Source organism: Carassius carassius, chromosome 40 (genome assembly GCF_963082965.1).
Source record: "Carassius carassius chromosome 40, fCarCar2.1, whole genome shotgun sequence".
Lineage (NCBI taxonomy): Eukaryota > Metazoa > Chordata > Actinopteri > Cypriniformes > Cyprinidae > Carassius > Carassius carassius.
The window spans coordinates 23,099,141-23,117,264 of NC_081794.1; the positions used below are offsets into that span (position 1 = coordinate 23,099,141).

The 18,124-nt window shown below is 37.9% G+C and overlaps 1 protein-coding gene and 1 long non-coding RNA gene across 3 annotated transcripts in view; both read right to left on the reverse strand.

Annotated features, from left to right (window-relative positions):
* The window catches only part of aatkb (apoptosis-associated tyrosine kinase b), a 60,683-nt gene extending 48,804 nt beyond the window's left edge, over window positions 1-11,879 (reverse strand). Inside the window, exon 1 of one of the 2 annotated variants that reach the window (XM_059532662.1) lies at window positions 11,317-11,879. In XM_059532662.1, coding sequence (XP_059388645.1) covers window positions 11,317-11,398 — 82 coding nt within the window. In that variant the 5' untranslated portion in view covers window positions 11,399-11,879. The remainder of the gene's footprint in view (window positions 1-11,316) is intronic. The other variant, XM_059532661.1, reaches the window with a different exon arrangement.
* Window positions 11,880-16,021: 4,142 nt separating this feature from the next.
* On the reverse strand, window positions 16,022-17,956 carry LOC132122443 (uncharacterized). Its single transcript, XR_009426377.1, has 2 exons — window positions 17,159-17,956; window positions 16,022-17,068 (listed from the first exon to the last, which is right to left on the reverse strand). It is a non-coding gene; the product is annotated as an uncharacterized LOC132122443 (long non-coding RNA).
* Window positions 17,957-18,124: the final 168 nt, after the last annotated feature.

Below are 18,124 nucleotides of genomic sequence, written 5' to 3' on the forward strand. Positions count from 1 at the left end.
AGCAGACACTTAGGTACACAAATAGGGTACTTTGATGTCTCATTCAATTTTCTAAGCATTAGATGTAAAAAGGATATTATGTTATAAATAAATATATAATGAAATTAATAATAGATTACCTAGCATAAAGTCATTTTGAAAATGTCAAATGTCTGAACACTGTCGGTATCTACAAACAAAATCATTAACATAAGATTAACATCATAATTTGATAATTTTCTTTTCTTTTCTTTTCTATTATTTTCTACAAATATTGTGTTGACTGCACATCAAGCTTAACTATTTAACCATTAAGCCACTATAAAGTAATAATAATAAATTAAGATTAATTCTGAAAAAAGATTAATTCAGATGTTTTAAAACAGATTTTTGTTTGCGATGTGTGGAAAGTGTCAGTAGGAGGAAATAAACCAATTCACCTCAATCCTGAAAGCCAGAAACACTCTTCAGTTCATTGCTGTTGAATGCTATTTCTCCAAACCTATTGCTTTTCCAGACGCTTTCAAGAAAACCTTCAGTCAGTAAGGGTTTTTCCTGCATATCATTCAATAGCTGTCTGTTTTCTACAAGATGCATCGAGTTTGCCAGCAAAAGGAGAGAGTGAACAATCATAATGGATTCTATATTGAGCTCGCATCTTAGCCTTGCTGTCCTTCAACATTGAAATATATTTATGAGATGGGAACAACATAATGGCCTCCACTTCTCTCTCTGGAACTCTCCATGGTACTGATGTGCAGAAGTAGAAGTCAAATAAAAGCCTGCTACATACATCACACTTCACTAAAATGCATGATAGTTTAGTACAGGTATACAGGACACCATGGTACCATTTCAAAGCCCAATCTAACCTTTGGGTACAAACTCAGCCAATTTGTAATTTTTGACTTAAATTACTCCAACAGTCAAACTTTTCATCTCAACAGTCTGCCCTTTCAGCATTTTGTTCTACCTTGTGTGAGTGATTTTGCTGTGCAATCTATCTGTATTTTCTGGGTCACTGCAGCCTGCAGTGAGTGTGACAGCAAGCAACTTTTTTCAAGCAGACACTGAGGACCATCAGTGCCTTTACTGTGTGATGTCCTGTAGGCCTAGAGAGAGAGACAAACAGAGCAGCAGGAGGTGCTTACAGGGAGGGCATGGCCCATCTAGAGGGATTAATTTAAAATGTTTAAAAACTATTGCCAGTTTCATCAATGAAGTGGTTAAATTGTAGCAACATCTGCCTTAAACATAGAAAACAGAAATAATCCCTTAAATACATAAAGGGATTTGCAAAGCAAACATTCTGTGCATTCAATGGCATTCCATCCTTATGGGAGCAAATTAATATATTTCTGTGGATGAAAAATGGCCCAAAATGATTTATTACTGGGATACTATCAAGAAGAGAAAAATAATTGTCATAAATATTATTCATGGTAAATAGTATGTATTGTTTATAAAAAGATAGCACAGATACACTGCAATGCATTCAACAGAAAACAATGGTGTTCACAGGTAAAGTCACTTTATAATTCCATTTACCGTATTTTCCGGACTATAAGTCACACTTTTTTTCATAGTTTGGCTGGTCCTGCGACTTATAGTCAGGTGCGACTTATTTATCAAAGTTAATTTGACATGAACCGAGAGAAATAAACCAAGAGAAAACATTACCGCCTACAGCCGCCAGAGGGCGCTCTATACTGCTCACTGCTCCTGTAGTCTTCCACTGAGCAGCATAGGGCGCCCTCTTGCGGCTGTAAACGGTAATGTTTTCTCTTGGTTCTTGGTTTTAAATAAATGCGACTTACAGTCCAGTGCGACTTATATATGTTTTTATCCTCATCATGACGTATTTTTGGACTGATGCGTTTTATACTCAGGTGCGACTTATAGTCCGAAAAATACGGTAGTAAACTGTTTGTACATTTAGTTGAAGGGAAAATCCACTCCAGTGTTTTTCCGTTATCTCGTTAAATCTGTAACCCACCCTGTTAAAATCCAGTTTGTGGTCATTTATCGTCCCCCAGGTCAATTGGGAAACTTCTTGGAGGAGTTGGATGTGCTGCTATCAAACTTTCCTGAAGATGGTACTCCTCTGGTACTGCTTGGTGACTTCAACATCCACCTAGATAAACCCCAGGCTGCTGACTTCAAAACTCTGCTCGCCTCATTTGATCTCAAGCTAGTGTCTACTACAGTGACTCACAAATCAGGCAACCAACTGGACCTCATCTACACGCGCTGTTGCTCTGTGGACAACTCTTCAGTTGCTCCACTGCACACCTCAGACCACTTCCTCATTACTGCTAACCTAGCACTTACTCCTGAAGTGCCTCACACTCCAACGCAGGTCACCTTTCGACGGAACCTACGCTCACTCTCTCCATCTCGCCTATCTTCTGTGGTTTCATCCTCACTTCCTGCACTCTCTCAGTTCTCTGCTCTGGACACGAACAGCGCTACGGACACTCTTTGCTCCACTTTAACATCTTGCTTGGACAACTTTTGCCCACTGTTGTCTAGACCAGCACGCACTGCCCCATCTGCCCCCTGGCTGTCTGAGGTTCTCCGTGAACATCGCTCTAAACTCAGGGCTGCAGAGAGGAAATGGCAGAAATCAAGAAACTCTACAGACCTCAGTGTGTATCAGTCTCTCCTCTCTTCCTTCTCTGCAAATGTCTTCACGGCTAAAACATCCTACTACCACAACAAAATTAACAGCTGTTGTGACGCTCGGACACTCTTCAAGACTTTCTCTTCTCTTCTTAATCCGCCGCCACCACCTCCTCCATCGACTCTTACAGCGGACGACTTTGCAGTTTTCTTCACAAATAAGACGAGATCCATCAGCGGCCAATTCTCCACACCGCAGACTGAAGACAACTTCACAATGACCGATGCACACTCTTTCTCCTCCTTCTCCCCACTCTCAGAGATGGACGTCTCCGAACTTCTCCTGTCCAATCATCCTACTACTTGTCCACTTGATCCGATCCCCACTCACCTCCTTCAAGCGATCTCTTCTTCAGTCATACCTTTGCTTACTCACGTTATCAACTCCTCTCTTCACTCTGGAACATTTCCCTCAGCATTCAAGCAGGCTCGGGTAAGCCCACTGCTCAAGAAACCATCACTAAATCCAGCGCTTCTTGAAAACTACAGACCGGTATCCCTTCTTCCATTCATTGCAAAGACACTTGAGCGAGCTGTGTTCAACCAGTTTTCTATATTCCTTGTACAGAACAACCTCCTGGACAGCAACCAATCTGGCTTCAAAAGTGGCCACTCAACTGAGACTGCTCTGCTCTCGGTTACTGAAGCCCTGCGACTAGCAAGAGCAGCTTCAAAATCCTCGGTACTCATCTTACTGGACCTTTCTGCTGCTTTTGACACTGTTAATCACCAGATTCTCCTGTCCACCCTCAGAAAGATGGGCATCTCTGGAACAGCACTCCTTTGGGTTAAGTCATACCTCTCTGACAGATCCTTCAGTGTGTCTTGGAGGGGTGATGTTTCAAAGTCACACCACCTTGCTACTGGGGTTCCTCAAGGCTCAGTACTTGGACCACTTCTCTTCTCCATCTACATGACATCATTAGGATCTGTCATTCAGAAGCATGGCTTTTCTTATCACTGCTACGCTGATGACACCCAACTCTACCTCTCATTCCAACCAGATGACCCGACGGTAGCTGCTCGCATTTCAGCCTGTCTGAGTGACATCTCTAGCTGGATGAATGACCATCACCTTCAGCTTAACCTTACGAAGACAGAACTCCTGGTGATTCCAGCTAACCCATTGCTTCATCACAACTTCTCTATACAGCTGGGCTCATCAACCATTACTCCTTCGAGGACAGCTAGAAACCTAGGAGTTGTGATGGATCATCAGTTAAGCTTCACAGACTACATTGCTACAACTACCCGGTCCTGCAGGTTTGCCTTATACAACATTAGGAAGATTAGACCCTTCCTGTCAGAGCAAGCAACCCAACTTCTTGTCCAAGCTCTTGTTCTCTCCAGACTGGACTATTGTAATGCTCTCCTGGCGGGCCTTCCTGCATGTACTGTCAAGCCTCTGCAATTGATCCAGAATGCAGCAGCGAGGGTTGTCTTCAATGAGCCAAAGAAAGCTCACGTTACTCCGCTCCTCATCAGGTTACACTGGCTACCAGTAGCTGCTCGCATCAAATTCAAGGTACTGATGCTAGCCTACAAGACGACCACTGGCACGGCACCAACTTACCTAAACTCATTGGTTAAATCTTATGTGCCCTCCAGAAGTTTGCGCTCTGCAAGTGATCGACGCCTTGTGGTACCATCCCAAAGAAGTTCAAAATCACTCTCAAGGACCTTTTCCTGGACTGTCCCCAGCTGGTGGAATGACCTCCCAATCTCAATTCGTACAGCTGAGTCTTTACTCATTTTCAAGAAACAGCTAAAGACTCATCTTTTTCGCCTGCACTTAACCAACTAACACTAGCACTTTTCCTTTTCTTGTCTTTTAATTAAAAAAAAAAAAAAAAAAAAAAAAAACCTACCTATGCGTTCTATACTAGACTAACTGAGACTTGTCATGGCACTTGTATACTGTTGTTGTTCTCTTGTTGACCTGACTGCTTCTGTTGTTCTCATTTGTAAGTCGCTTTGGATAAAAGCGTCTGCTAAATGATTAAATGTAAATGTAATGTAAATGTAAATTATTTCCTCTTTCTGAATCATTTCCTCTTTTCCTCTTTCCTCTGTGTGACGTCAAACAGACAGGCCCCTCCCACGATAGTCTGATTGACAGTGACATTCCAGCATGGCTCAGAAGAGTGGGGCGGGGTCAGCAGAGATCATTAACATTGCCAAGGAAAATACTACCAAACGGCTTGCTCTGAAAAGAGCAGTTTTTGATGGTAAAAAAAGGTGTTATTTTACACTACCATTGAGAAATTTTAACCAAACTATGTTACAGACTTTTCATTAAGTCCTAAAGAACCATATAAACTTGTGGAAAATGGGCATCCGATGATCTCTTTAAATTTTAAAAGCCATTAATTCTCAAGTAAAAAATCTGTAACATTTTAATAATTATATAATCTAAATGAATCAATTAATAATTGTATTTATCATTTAAATATAACTGGACACTTAATGGATAATATTTTTGCTATAATCTACTTATTTGAATTATTTATATTTGTTATGAAAAAATAAAAATGAAATAAATAGAAAAACAAATCTATATCTTAAAAAAAAAGCCAAAGTCCAAAGTTGTCTTAGTCACCCATCATCATATGATTCATCAGTGACTTTTGAAATGAAGCTTCTGGCTATAAAATGGCTGAAAGATGACTAATGGCTATGCCATTTTCACTTTTTTCTTTTTGAAACTATACTGCATCTCAAAGGGGAAAAAAACTTGGGTACTTCAGTGATGTTCTAGGTCACAGTCTTCCTTTTCTCTCACACTGAATAGCTCCACATTGGGCATTATTGCCAGGCCCTGAAATAGCCTTGCTGTCTTTCACTTGGCCTTGTTTTCTCAAAGCTTTGATTATATTACATTACATTTATGCATTTAGCAGATGCTTTTATCCAAAGCGACTTACAGTGCATTCAGGACATACAATTTTTTTACCAGTATGTGTGTTCCCTGGGGATTGAACCTACAACCTTTTGCGCTGCTATGGTAATATTATATAGTTTGATGGTGCAGGAAAAGCATTCAAGTTTACCGGAAACACACACTCACTCTCTCTCTCACACACACACAGACAAAACAAAAAGATTAGAAACTTCTCCCTTCAGTCGAAGAATACATACTTCTGTTGTTTTTGAGTCAAAGCCAACATACCTCTTATTTTTAATTACCAGTTAAAACAATTTTGCACGTAACTGGCGTAGACTGTAAACAGTATATAGAAGCCAAGACAACTCAACCAGTATTGGTTGCAATCATATCCGTTATGATGAGTCTTAATCAATAAAGAGTTCAATACAAAGAGCAAGAAAATAATATCATTCAGACTTCATCACTAGGAGTGGCATCTATTAGCGGATGCCATATTTTTCGGAGAGGAAAGAGATGATGGACTGCTCTTTTCTAACTGCACTAGACTTCTTCTTTCCATCAGGATCGATTATCTTCCACCATCTCCTGCACTCCTACATACTCGTATTCACTTACTGCACACACACACACACACACACACACACACACACACACACACACACACACACACACACACACACACACACACACACACACACACACACACACACACACACACACACACACACACACACACACACACACACACACACACACACACACACACACACACACACACACACACACACACACACACACACACACACACACACACAGGCCATTAGCACCAATCATGGCAGCTTGTTTGTAACTGAACCTGAAGGAACAAACGACAGTGCTTGGTGCCAAAGAGTAGGTGTTGATAGCTTTACTTAGAATAGAACTGATGGGAGCAAATGTATCATGAAAATAACAGAGAGCTCGCTGAAGCATGTGGAATAACCCTCTTCTAATTAATGCCTTTGGCTTTTTCAGCTACATGTGTAACGAATAGGTACATAAAATCAAGCATACAGCCATGCAACAACTTATATATACCAACATTAAAAGAAAAAAAAGAAAAATGAGGCATACGTCTCATGTTCCAGCATTAGAATTCTCCTGTGCACAAAGCCAAGATCTCAAGCCTGTGAAATGAACTGTATAGTACTGTTCAAAAGTTATTAAGATTTCAATATTTGAATACAAGTCTCTTATGCAAGGCTGCATTTAATTAATCAAAAGCTGCTTTCTGTTTCAATATATTTTATTTAAAATTAACATATTTTATATATATTTGTCCTGTGTATTCCAGTTTTCAGTGTCACTGAAAGAAGAAAGAAGAAAGAAGAAAATCAAGAAACATTTATTTTTATCAATGTTCAAAACAGTTATTTTTGTGGAAACTTTGATGCATTCTTTAATGAATATAAAGTAATTTCTAACAATATAAATGTCGTTATAGCCATTTTTGATTAAGTTAATGCATCCTTGCTGAATAAAGGTATTACTTTCTACTAAGAACCACCAACATTTTGAACAGTATATATTCAAATTCACTAAATCCAGTAAACTACAAATGAATCAAAATTGCCATAGATATGAACCATAGTGCCACTCACCTCTCACCAGCTTGTTTACATTACACCCGATGCCATTTCACTGCCCTTCAACATTACTTGTGCATCATGTAACCGCTATGTCCTTCATAAACACATCTGAGCACAAAATATCCTCTCGTCTCAATCTCAACCAGACATATCTTATACAAACTCTCTTTTGGATGCTTTGAAGAAATTGTCGATGGTTACAAAATCTCATTATGTCATATTTAGTCTTTCCCTGTTTCTCGACTAGCACATCTCAACACATGTAAAATCTACTATAATCCATTGTAAGATGTTCTTACCGATCCTTCTTGTCCTGTCAGATCCTGTCTGCGAGATACACAGGAGGAGAATAAACAGCAATTGGTCTTTTAGGAAAAGCCCAGTGCTACAGGACAGTCTGATTGTTTGGCGTTCGGGAAACTTGAGCTCCTGAGGCTGGCATGGGATGGCTGCCAGCACCACCAGAAATTACCCAACAAACACTGCTTCCAGAAAGATGATGTCATCATTACAATCGCCAAGCCTCTCTATCGTTTCAGTTTCTATATTACTAAGAAGTAAATTTCAACATAACCTCAGGAACAGTTGCCTGGACCCATTTAAAAAGTTCACAGATTTGTTTTTAACCATCAGTAACAGCCACTCATTTTGGAAAGCATTAAGAAGATCCAGCTGTAATGATGCTTGGGGCTACATCACCATGATTCATGGTCATAACTGCTGACTTACCAAGTCATCGTGAGTCATTCACCTTCTAGCTAAACACAAACTAAAGGCATTTAGATACAGATACACTGTGTAAAAAAAAGAAAAAAAAAGAAAAAAGAAAATACAAATACTCTTTTCGAAGTTGTACATAAAACAAAGATTACTTCAAAATCATTACTACTTATTAATTTCACATTTAAAGGGAAAGTTCACAAAAAAATACAAAATTCTCCCATTAATTACTCACCTTCATGTCATTACATACCCGTAAGACCTTTGTTCATCTTCGGAACACAAATTAATATATTTTTTATGAAATCTGAGAGCTTTCTGACCCTGCATAGACACATTCAATGCACAAAAATGTAGTATGGACATTGTTTAATTAGTCTGTGTGATATCAGTGGTTCAACTGTTAATTTAATGAGGCTACGGAAATACATTATGTGTGCAAAGAAAACAAAAATAATGACTTTATTCAACAATTTCTTCTCTTCTTTGTCATTCTACTCTGTGCATTCATGCATGTCAAAACCTAATGTGTATGCATTGTGGTACTGTCACGAACGTGCATCAAATTCTGACACGAAAGAGAAGAAATTGTTGAATAAAGTCATTATTTTTGTTTTCTTTGCACACAAAAAGTGTTCTCATAGCTTCATAAAAATGATTATGTCATATGGACTATTTTAATAACATTCTTAACTATGTTTCCCAGCCTTCAATGGTCAGGTTCATTGCAGTCTATGCAGGGTCAGAAAGCTCTCAGATTTCATCAAAAATATCTCAATTTATTTTCCCAATATGAATAAAGGTCTTACGGGGTTGTAACGACATGAGGGTGAGAAATTAATGACATAATTTTCATTTTTTAGGTGAACTATTCCTTTTAACGTGTTACTCACCATTTCTTGATTGGTTTGTGAAGTTTACTAGCAGTTTCGGAGTGAAAATTATTTCTGCACCAATTTTACATTTCAAATATTCAAGCAAACACAAATAAATCAATTTGGATCAGGCTACAGTATCCTAGTCAGAAACAAGCTCAGCAGGACCACAAGAGCAGATTCTGTTTCCTCTAATCATTCCCAGACTCTCCAGGATGAGTCCTACTTTCATTCATCACTTTGACAGATAGACCTTGTTCCCCTCTTCATCACCAATGATGGACATAATTAAATTTGGAGGAGGAGAAGAGGTCTGCGACTTGAAAATTTAAACTATAAAACATGGAAATTCCAATTTGTGAAGGTCAATTTGGAACATGGTGTACGAATACTCAAAAGAGGCTTAGATAAAGTTAATAGCAGCATATCTCATAGAAGGTAGAGAAAAGGAATCACTATGTAGATTGTTAAATCCAAGTCTGCAGACCCTCTTGGTAACCATAGGAACCATGTGAGGAGGCAACAAACACACAACTGAGTCCTAATTTAGAAGGGAGGGAATACCATTCATCATTGGCAACAACCCACATGATGGCTCATTTTCACTCCACAGGGAGGCTTTAAAGGGATAGTTCACCCAAAAATTGCATCGTTATTTACCGACTTCACGTTGTTCTAAACCCATATGCTGTTATTTTTTATCCAGCGGAACAGAAAAGTACAGCTTTGTGTGAAGATCAAATATGGTGCCTTTAGAAGTGTTATATCAGGTTGGATGTCAATGACGTCAAATGCCTCACAAATGAACATCATTGATGTCAAACGTTATCCTACGTATTTTTTAAGACAGAAACTTATCTGACAACTAAGGGAGGGCAAAATATTTTGAAAAAACAGTTTCTCACAAAACGATCTCCAGAAGACTTTCAAGGAGCAACCCCGTGATCATAAATGGACTATATGCATGTACACCATATCTAGCACACACACACACTGCATGCATCATTAACATGGTCTGTTAGCCGGCACTAACATCATGTATACACGGACCTGTATAATGCCTGTGATTGTTCAAATGTATTGTGTATTATGCATTTAAGAGATGTGAGGGTACGATGTGTATTTTGTTCATTCATTTTCACTATAAAGAACCACAATACACATATGTTTGGTTTAAAGTCTTTATTTAAGATTAGATCACACAGTATAATAAATATAACTTACCTCATTGTAATATACCAGTGGCCAAACATGAATTGCTTTGAACCTAAACTATTTAAGCATGGTGGACACACTGTCTGATTGGGAGAAACCATGTTGGGTATGACGTCACTTGGGGGGTGTTTCAATGGACCTGTAAAACAAGGGTTATATTTGTTCATTCATATGTTGTATTTCTATATTGTAATTTGTGGAGTTTGTATTTTGAATAGATGCTGTTTTATATGCATAATAGGACCAAAAGTGCATATGTAAGGAAGTAAACTTACCTGTAGATTGATACATCCTGGGGTGTGGCCTAGACTATAAAATTGCTGCCAGAGTTGTACATGTGACTGATCACTTGCTGTGGATTAGGGTCAGGTTGTTTTGTGTTAAGGGAACAAGCGATAGAAGCTTGTGTTAAAGTACCTTTTGTTGTTGTGTCTATGATCCAACAAAGAGACTTGTACATATTGTTTTCTTTCTTTCTTTTTTGTTTTGTTTTGTTGTGGGATCTACACTATCCGTACAATAAATTCACCTCCACTGGAATTTCCTGTCGCCGTGGTCCGATCGCGAGTGCCATCCCTAACAGTTGTAAAAAGTGATTTTTATTAGATGTAAATAAGATTATTCTAGTGAGTGTTGCAAGAAAATACTTTTTCAGTTTTTCTACTTCAACACTTTGTTTCATTTAATGTCTTATTTGTCATTTCCCTGTAACTATATACCATAAACCTACTGAAGATGCTTCACGCAAATCATTGTTTTTGAGTGCAATTTTAAAAATACTTCTCTTAAACTACCCATTAACTGACTATCATGAACCAAAGGTTAGGCTCTTCCTCATTTACCAGTCATTATATTCTTAATTAGCTGCTCACCACACACACACACCTCCCTGGAGGTCGATAGTGTCCTGCTCGTCCAATCAGAAATGGCTACCTGTGCATCAATCACCCAGTCTTTCGCGTCCACCTCTCACCTCTGGCATGTGAGTCAATGGACGTGTAGAGAGGCAAACTGAGTAATTTTATTAGCTTTCACCTATTGGGTTTGTGAACTAATATAATAATACAATCTTATCGCTAAAAAACAATAAAATGATCAGTCTACGAGTATTTCCCTGTACAACTAAAATATCATGCCATAAGATATAATTCAATACGCTTCTAACAGAAGATCTCATTCTAGCGGCTCTTCATATGCCGCTGAGAGGAGTAGGCTATTTTGCGCATCACCACAGAAGCGGGTTTTTACTGAAAAATGCGATGTGACATCACACAACGTGCATTAAAAACCTAAAATACAGATACAGACATATGTACATAAAAAAGCCTACCTGAGTCGAAATGAGAGCTCAGCGCAAAACTAGGGTTGAAAAACGACGCAGACATGACCAGCAGTGTTACAGTGCCTGACATGCTGAAGATAACTTGAAGTCCAGAAACGATGTCTGTGATGTTAAATAAAAGAGTTTATTTTCTGTTCAAACATATCATTTTCTCGCTCCTCCATGTTATAGAGCCAAAACAGGAGAACAGCCGGATAAATCCAGTGGTAATTGACGGGTTTCACCGCAAACAACTGCCGTGTTCATTTGAATCTTCTCTGGACATTCTCGTTGAGAGGGTCTCTGCGGTGGGTTCTGCTGCTTCTCTGCACCAAATGAAGCGAGCGTCCTGTGGAGCATTCCTTGCGTTCCGACTGAAGGAGAAAACCCAAAGCGAATTCTGGGTTTCGGTTTGATTGATTGATTTAAGCTCGAATGAAAGTGTTTGTTAAGAAGCCCGACGGGAGCTGTTCAGTGCTGAACGACTCAGCGCCATCTTGCTCAGCGCGATTCCTCCAGAGTCTCAGGCGGACTGCTCCTGCAGGAATCCGCTGAGGGGAGGAGATTGCGCCACAAGCGCAGCGCTGACTGACGCTATTTAACCAAGAAATGAAAAGAAATAAAACGCTTCTTTTATGGTACAATTCGCGGAACTGTTTGATGGGTCACAACTTTTTAATGATGAGAGTCATGGGAAAACACCTGGATTCTTGCATAATTGCTAGATTGATTTTTTTTGACTCTGAAATGTGATTGGATGAACCACGTTTGAAGCTAACGTATAACAGCCAATTAACTCTTTACATATATTTTATGTGATTTTATATATAAATTTTTATATATAAATTTTATATATATATAAAATTAAACTGTGAAAAAGAAAAATGAAAAACAGGCTCAGATCTTTGAAAACAACAAAGGCACAGAGGCTTACACAAGATGAAAGATATAGTATCATCAAAGTCAATACACTTCAGCAGCATTCACCTTCAACAACTATGTGCTGTTTCCAAATCTGAAGTCCCATGAACACATATGCCCTTACACTGTGTTTGGTTGTCATAACAGGAAGCTGGTTCAGAGGCTAGAGTCATAATGTCAAGCATTCTGTTTGTCTGAGACAACATGTCACTCTTTCAGTGTTGCCGTGGAAACGCTGTAGCTAGCAAGTGTGTTCATACAGTGCTGAGATGAATGTTAAAAGCAGCTTTCTTTTTTCACCCTCCCACTTTTCTCATACTCACAAGCACTGCTGAAATCTCCCTCTGTTCACATGCCTGCAGGTAAAAAACTGAAAACCATGAGTTGCTATGCTTTTTTCCATCTCTTTTTTTATTCTTTGTGCCTTTTTATGTAAAGAACTGAATGGAAACATGAAAATGGAGCAAGAGAGAGGGGGAATGGGATCAGGACATGACCTTTTTATACAGTCTATGGACATGACCCATACAGGATTCAAGCCTGCACCAATGATGAATACACAAATGCCATAAAAAAAATTATATATATTACCTGATCTCACCGACAATTAATGCCACAAACATACATACATACATACATGCATACACACACACACACACACACACATATACAGTATGTATGTATGTATGTATGTATGTGTGTGTGTGTGTGTGTGTGTGTGTGTGTGTGTGTGTATATAATGCATATTTTTATCCAGCGGTGAAAACAAGGTTTCAAGAGACTTTCTAAAAAAAAATAAAAAATACAAAAATCTTGCTGACTATCTTTGACTCATAGTGTACATACATTGATACATTATTATTATTATATTTTTTTTACAAAAACATTTTCAATCATCTGGGAATTTAGATAAAATGTTTTTAAGCTCATGAGAAACTGAAACAACTGTTGGTGCACAAATGCATAGTATGTGCATTTACTTGTTATCTAAATAATCATTCTGGCTATGAGTGCATTTGGAGCTGAAACACAACCTCTTAAAGGGTGCTCAGACATGAGACTTCCCTCCAAAATTGCATTAGTTACTGGCTAGTCACATTGACTGAGATATAAACAAGGTATAAGTGGGAGAGACCAAGAGCAAGAGGAAATGTGAGCATAGTTTATCCACAAGAGATTTATCAGGTATCCCATAAAACATACTAAAGCATTAAACTATACTGAATCATGAACATTTTAGCTACAAGACCCCCAATTTAGAATCAGATGTAAATAACTGATTCTAAATCAGAAAAGGGGAAAAGAGCAGATGTTTTTTAATTGTTCTGAGAGTCCAGTATGACCTTAAATATACAGAGCAGACTAAATAGCCCCAACCAACAAGAAATGCCTTCAGAAGTTAAGTCTACACCAGGGAACCATAATCCCAGAATAATGTGAACATCATATAATTAGACTTGAGCTCAAACAAGTAAACACAACATTAGCCTCTCCTGAACTACATGAGCTGAAGGGCTCGACCTTAGCTCAAAGCTTAACACACAACTTTCATTAACACAACACACACCAATAACACTCACATGAGCTTAGGCCTATACGGTGTCCTTCACTGGCACCCTGGGAAAATATTAGCAAAACAACTGTGAAAAAAACCTCTTTGCTGTTTGCTTTATTAAAGTACCTCAGTATTTCCATTGGATACCATCACTTTGCCATGCTAATTTCTTTATGTTCTCATGCAATGAGTTTACACTTTATAGTCTTACAAAGCTAATCAGTACGATAGCTGCATGTTTCAAAGAACTGAATGCAGAACAGTAAAGTGATAATGTAAGTGACAATGAATACAGTCAGTTAACATGTTAAATGAAAATGAAACAGTGCTTGCAATCCATTTTACCTCTGTGAAGATATATATAAAAACAGACAAAAATTTGTATTATGAATGTAAATATTTTCTTGTTGACTTTGAAAACATTTTATGAAATGATTATATGGGGTCATGAAGATTTTATTATTTTTTCAAATTTAGTTCTTATATTCAGCAATGATGTAGTAAAATGATCAAAAGTCTGATGTATAAAAATAGATATTTTCTACACAGAAGGAAAGACATGGTGATATTTTTAATGAAAAGGCACTCAATAGGTGTAATGACTACTTCTGAAATTCTGCTCTGCTGGAGCTCTCAAACATAAATTATGAGTTGTTTAAGAAGTTTGAAAGCCCCTCTGAGAATCTCTGGTGAGCTCATGACCATCTGAGCAAAGCTGGGTTTGATCCGAGAGCTTCAGCAGATTCTAGAGAGAAAACAACAGGAGGAGGCCACTCAGTATATGCACTTAAACACACACATGCAATTCTTTCTTTAAAACCAGTTTTGATGGTACAACATGACGTGGGATTAAATTGCATATTGTGACAGCTATGGAAAATGCTATGTTTTCATTAGGAGGCATAAATCAATTTCTAAAAAGAGAAATTTCTTTCATGATGCATCTTTGTGGCGTGAGACATAACAGCTTACATAATAAATTGCCGTATCTTAGGATGCTTAATTTTAAACCAGAAAGCCCCCCCCCCCCTCCCAGAGTGTTCTTTAGCCTTTCCCCCCATTTGTCATCTTCCCTCTTCTGTGCTGATCCACTTGGCTGTGTGGCAAACAGCCATCTAACTCGATTACATGCTTCTTCCTTAACCGACTGCAACAGTCAACCAAAAGCTGGACACACAGTAAAGTGATTATACACAGGAGCACAACCTAACGCACATCAAGGTGTATGTGTCTGAACAGCTATCAGAGCTGTCGCTTCTGAAGTCTAGAGCCGAGGACAAAACTCGAGAAAGCAAAACACAGCCACTAAATCAGCTCGAATTATATTTGCACAGACTCTTGTGTTCTGCCATGTCAATACCAAGAGACTGGGGAAATTCAACTTCTGAATGTGAGAGGGGGAAAAAAGACAGAGAAGAGAAAGAATGTACATACTGTAAGACATACGAATCATCTGAAGGGTAATATATGCTACTATATGTTACTGCTTATAGCTCTATTATGTAACTCACATTGCATAACACCACAAATATGACAAAGAATAAGACTCCTATAAATAGCCAGTTAAATAATGTACTGCTTATTTTAGGAACATTTCCAGTACAAATAACAGCTGTTGTTATATTAATCTCAGACCAAAAATAGAGATCTGCTGGCAGAGTACAGTTAAAGGAATAAATCACCCAAGAAATCTAAATTTGCTTAAAATGTACTCTCTCTCTCCGGCCATCCAATATGTAAATGAGTTTGTTTTTCATGTCTGTAAGAAATGAATCCATCACCAAGGCATTTTAACCTTACACTATTGCTCCTGGCTGATTTATTTCTTTAGAACATGTAAAACAGTGCTTGATCTGTGCATATTTCTCTCCTGATTCAGACTTGATAAAAGTTTTCATTGGAGAAAGCGATATTATGGATAGAGGACTTCATTTTAGCTGGAAGCAGCAATTTAAAGTTCTTAATGATTGATATCTTGATGGATTTATTACAACAAAAAAACTAAAACTAAAATAAAACAACTTTTTGCTTCACAAGAATAATATAGTTAGTTTGGTTAGTTTAGACAGCTGATAAAAACATAAACAGTCCATTCGTTAATGTTTTTATCAGCTGTCTGAACTAACTAAACAAGCACATTTACATCTTGGATACCCTGAGGGTGAGTATATTTTGAGTAAATGTTTATTTTTGGGTGAACTATTTCTTTAAGATACAGAGAGGACATAAATGATGGCAGATTATCAAAGAACATACTATTTAATTGCATAAATTCACAGGTTATTGGTGGCAAAACTAGAACAACAATGCTGTTTCTGTCAGGTCTCCAACCAGGTCTTTTAAGGCCACACTTTTGCTTCATTCACATGAGTCATATTGCAAGTCGTGCCTTTGGGGGGGAAGTAAGATGCTGCCTCTCAGAGGAGCCATAGACTCAAGACTTCATTTCCCTCATTATTCAAATGGTGAGAGTTAATGATCATTACAATTATTAAAACATCTTTCACCCGTCGTGCAAACACTCATTTATACATGATAACATCTCTGCGTCAGTCATTATTATTAAAGACTTTATGCTTACACAAGCATGTAGAGAGGGTTACTGGAGCTAAAATGTTGCTTTACATCTATTTTGATACTGAAACTTCCAAATATCTTTATGCTGACATAACAGCAGATGGCTTTGGACCGCAGATGAAGTTGCTCTGGGCATGATGGTGAAACTGAGTGAGAAAGACATTGATCAAATTCCAGATGAGGCAACAAGATAAAATTCACTGCATTATAAGAGTACTATTGACTAGACAGTGCCTTAAATGAATTTGATAATATGATGTGGACATTTATTTATTAAATTTTTTTGTATCCATATTTAAAATGGTAGTCTTTAATACACATTCAGTTTCTGAATCAAAATTCATTTTTAGGTCTTCTGATTTGCTTTATCAGAAGTGAAATGATATGGTTTAGTCTCTTCTTATATACACAGCTGTCTGTATGAATAGATGAAAAAAAAACACCAAAAGTATATGATAATATATTATCAATGGTGTCAAATGGTAATTCCAACATTTTTTTAAAAATTTTCCTTTTTGTTTGACTCATTACATGTTCATGTAACTGCGGCATCAAATTCAGATGCATGTAACGCTTGCAAAAACATCTTGTGTCATTAAAGTGTCTTCAAGTTATTGAATGGGTCCTTTCCTCTCTCACCAGAGAAATAGTACAGTATGTTTCTAGATTTCATGACAGAGTTGAAATCCTCAGAGGTGCAGGAGGAGTCTATTAAAAAGAATGTTCAGTCTCTAAATAAAGAAAAAAAGTGAACCGTGAGTGTAAAAAGATAAAGAAAGCTGCGGAGAAACACCTCACCCACACGCTGTCATTTAACAGTGTGAAATTCATCACAAGACTGTAATTTAAGCATTCAGAGCCCACCTTTACATTGTCAGTCTGTTTGTGCATTGTCATCATCTCTGGCTGAACAACATCTTTCTCTGATATTTTGTCCATGGTCTGTATCCTACCCCAGGCGCCTCTGTCAGGCGAAGACACACAGGCCGTTATGGAGTCAGCAGTCATTGATAGAGATGGACGTCTTGAACTCAGAGGTAAACAAATCACATTCAGCCTCCATGTTCAGGTCTTATAATTCAACCATTAATTACACAGACAGCGCACTAAAGTGAGGTGTGTACACATTAATTATATGACGAATAAGCCTGCAACTGCAAACATTCAACACTAGATGGCAGAAGAGGGCAGGAACTGCAAATCACAAGTTGCAACGTTTTATCAGAATTCTTCTAGTTTATGAGCAACCCTTGCAATCGCCTTTAGAATATGATTGTCTCATCTTCTTTTATTGGTATTTAAAACACATGACTCACCGATTCTTGAACACTGGGAAGAAGCACTTTTAGAAGTCTCCCGGTGTGTGACGATGTAGACAAAAGAGAAAAAAATGTTAAAATGTTCTTCACACTAATAAAAATGGTTCTGCTAAGGACTGTTCACTGATACGTTCTTTCAGAAATAAAATGGTTCTTTACTATGGCATCACTGTGAAAACACCCTTTTTGAACCTTTGTTTTTTAGACTTACCGCTAGATTCCGCTAAAGTTTACACACTGCACCTTTAAATGTAAAATATATTGAACTCTAGGTGAAGTAGCCTATTGATTTATGGCCTGATGACAGGTTGTTTGGGGATATTATTGTACATCGCCCTCAAACTGTATTTATCTTATATGTGATCAAATATTGCTTAAGGAAGTGATAGTATAAGCTGGTGCAAATATTTAGCTCCATAAAGCAAACTGTCATTATTTCAGTCAG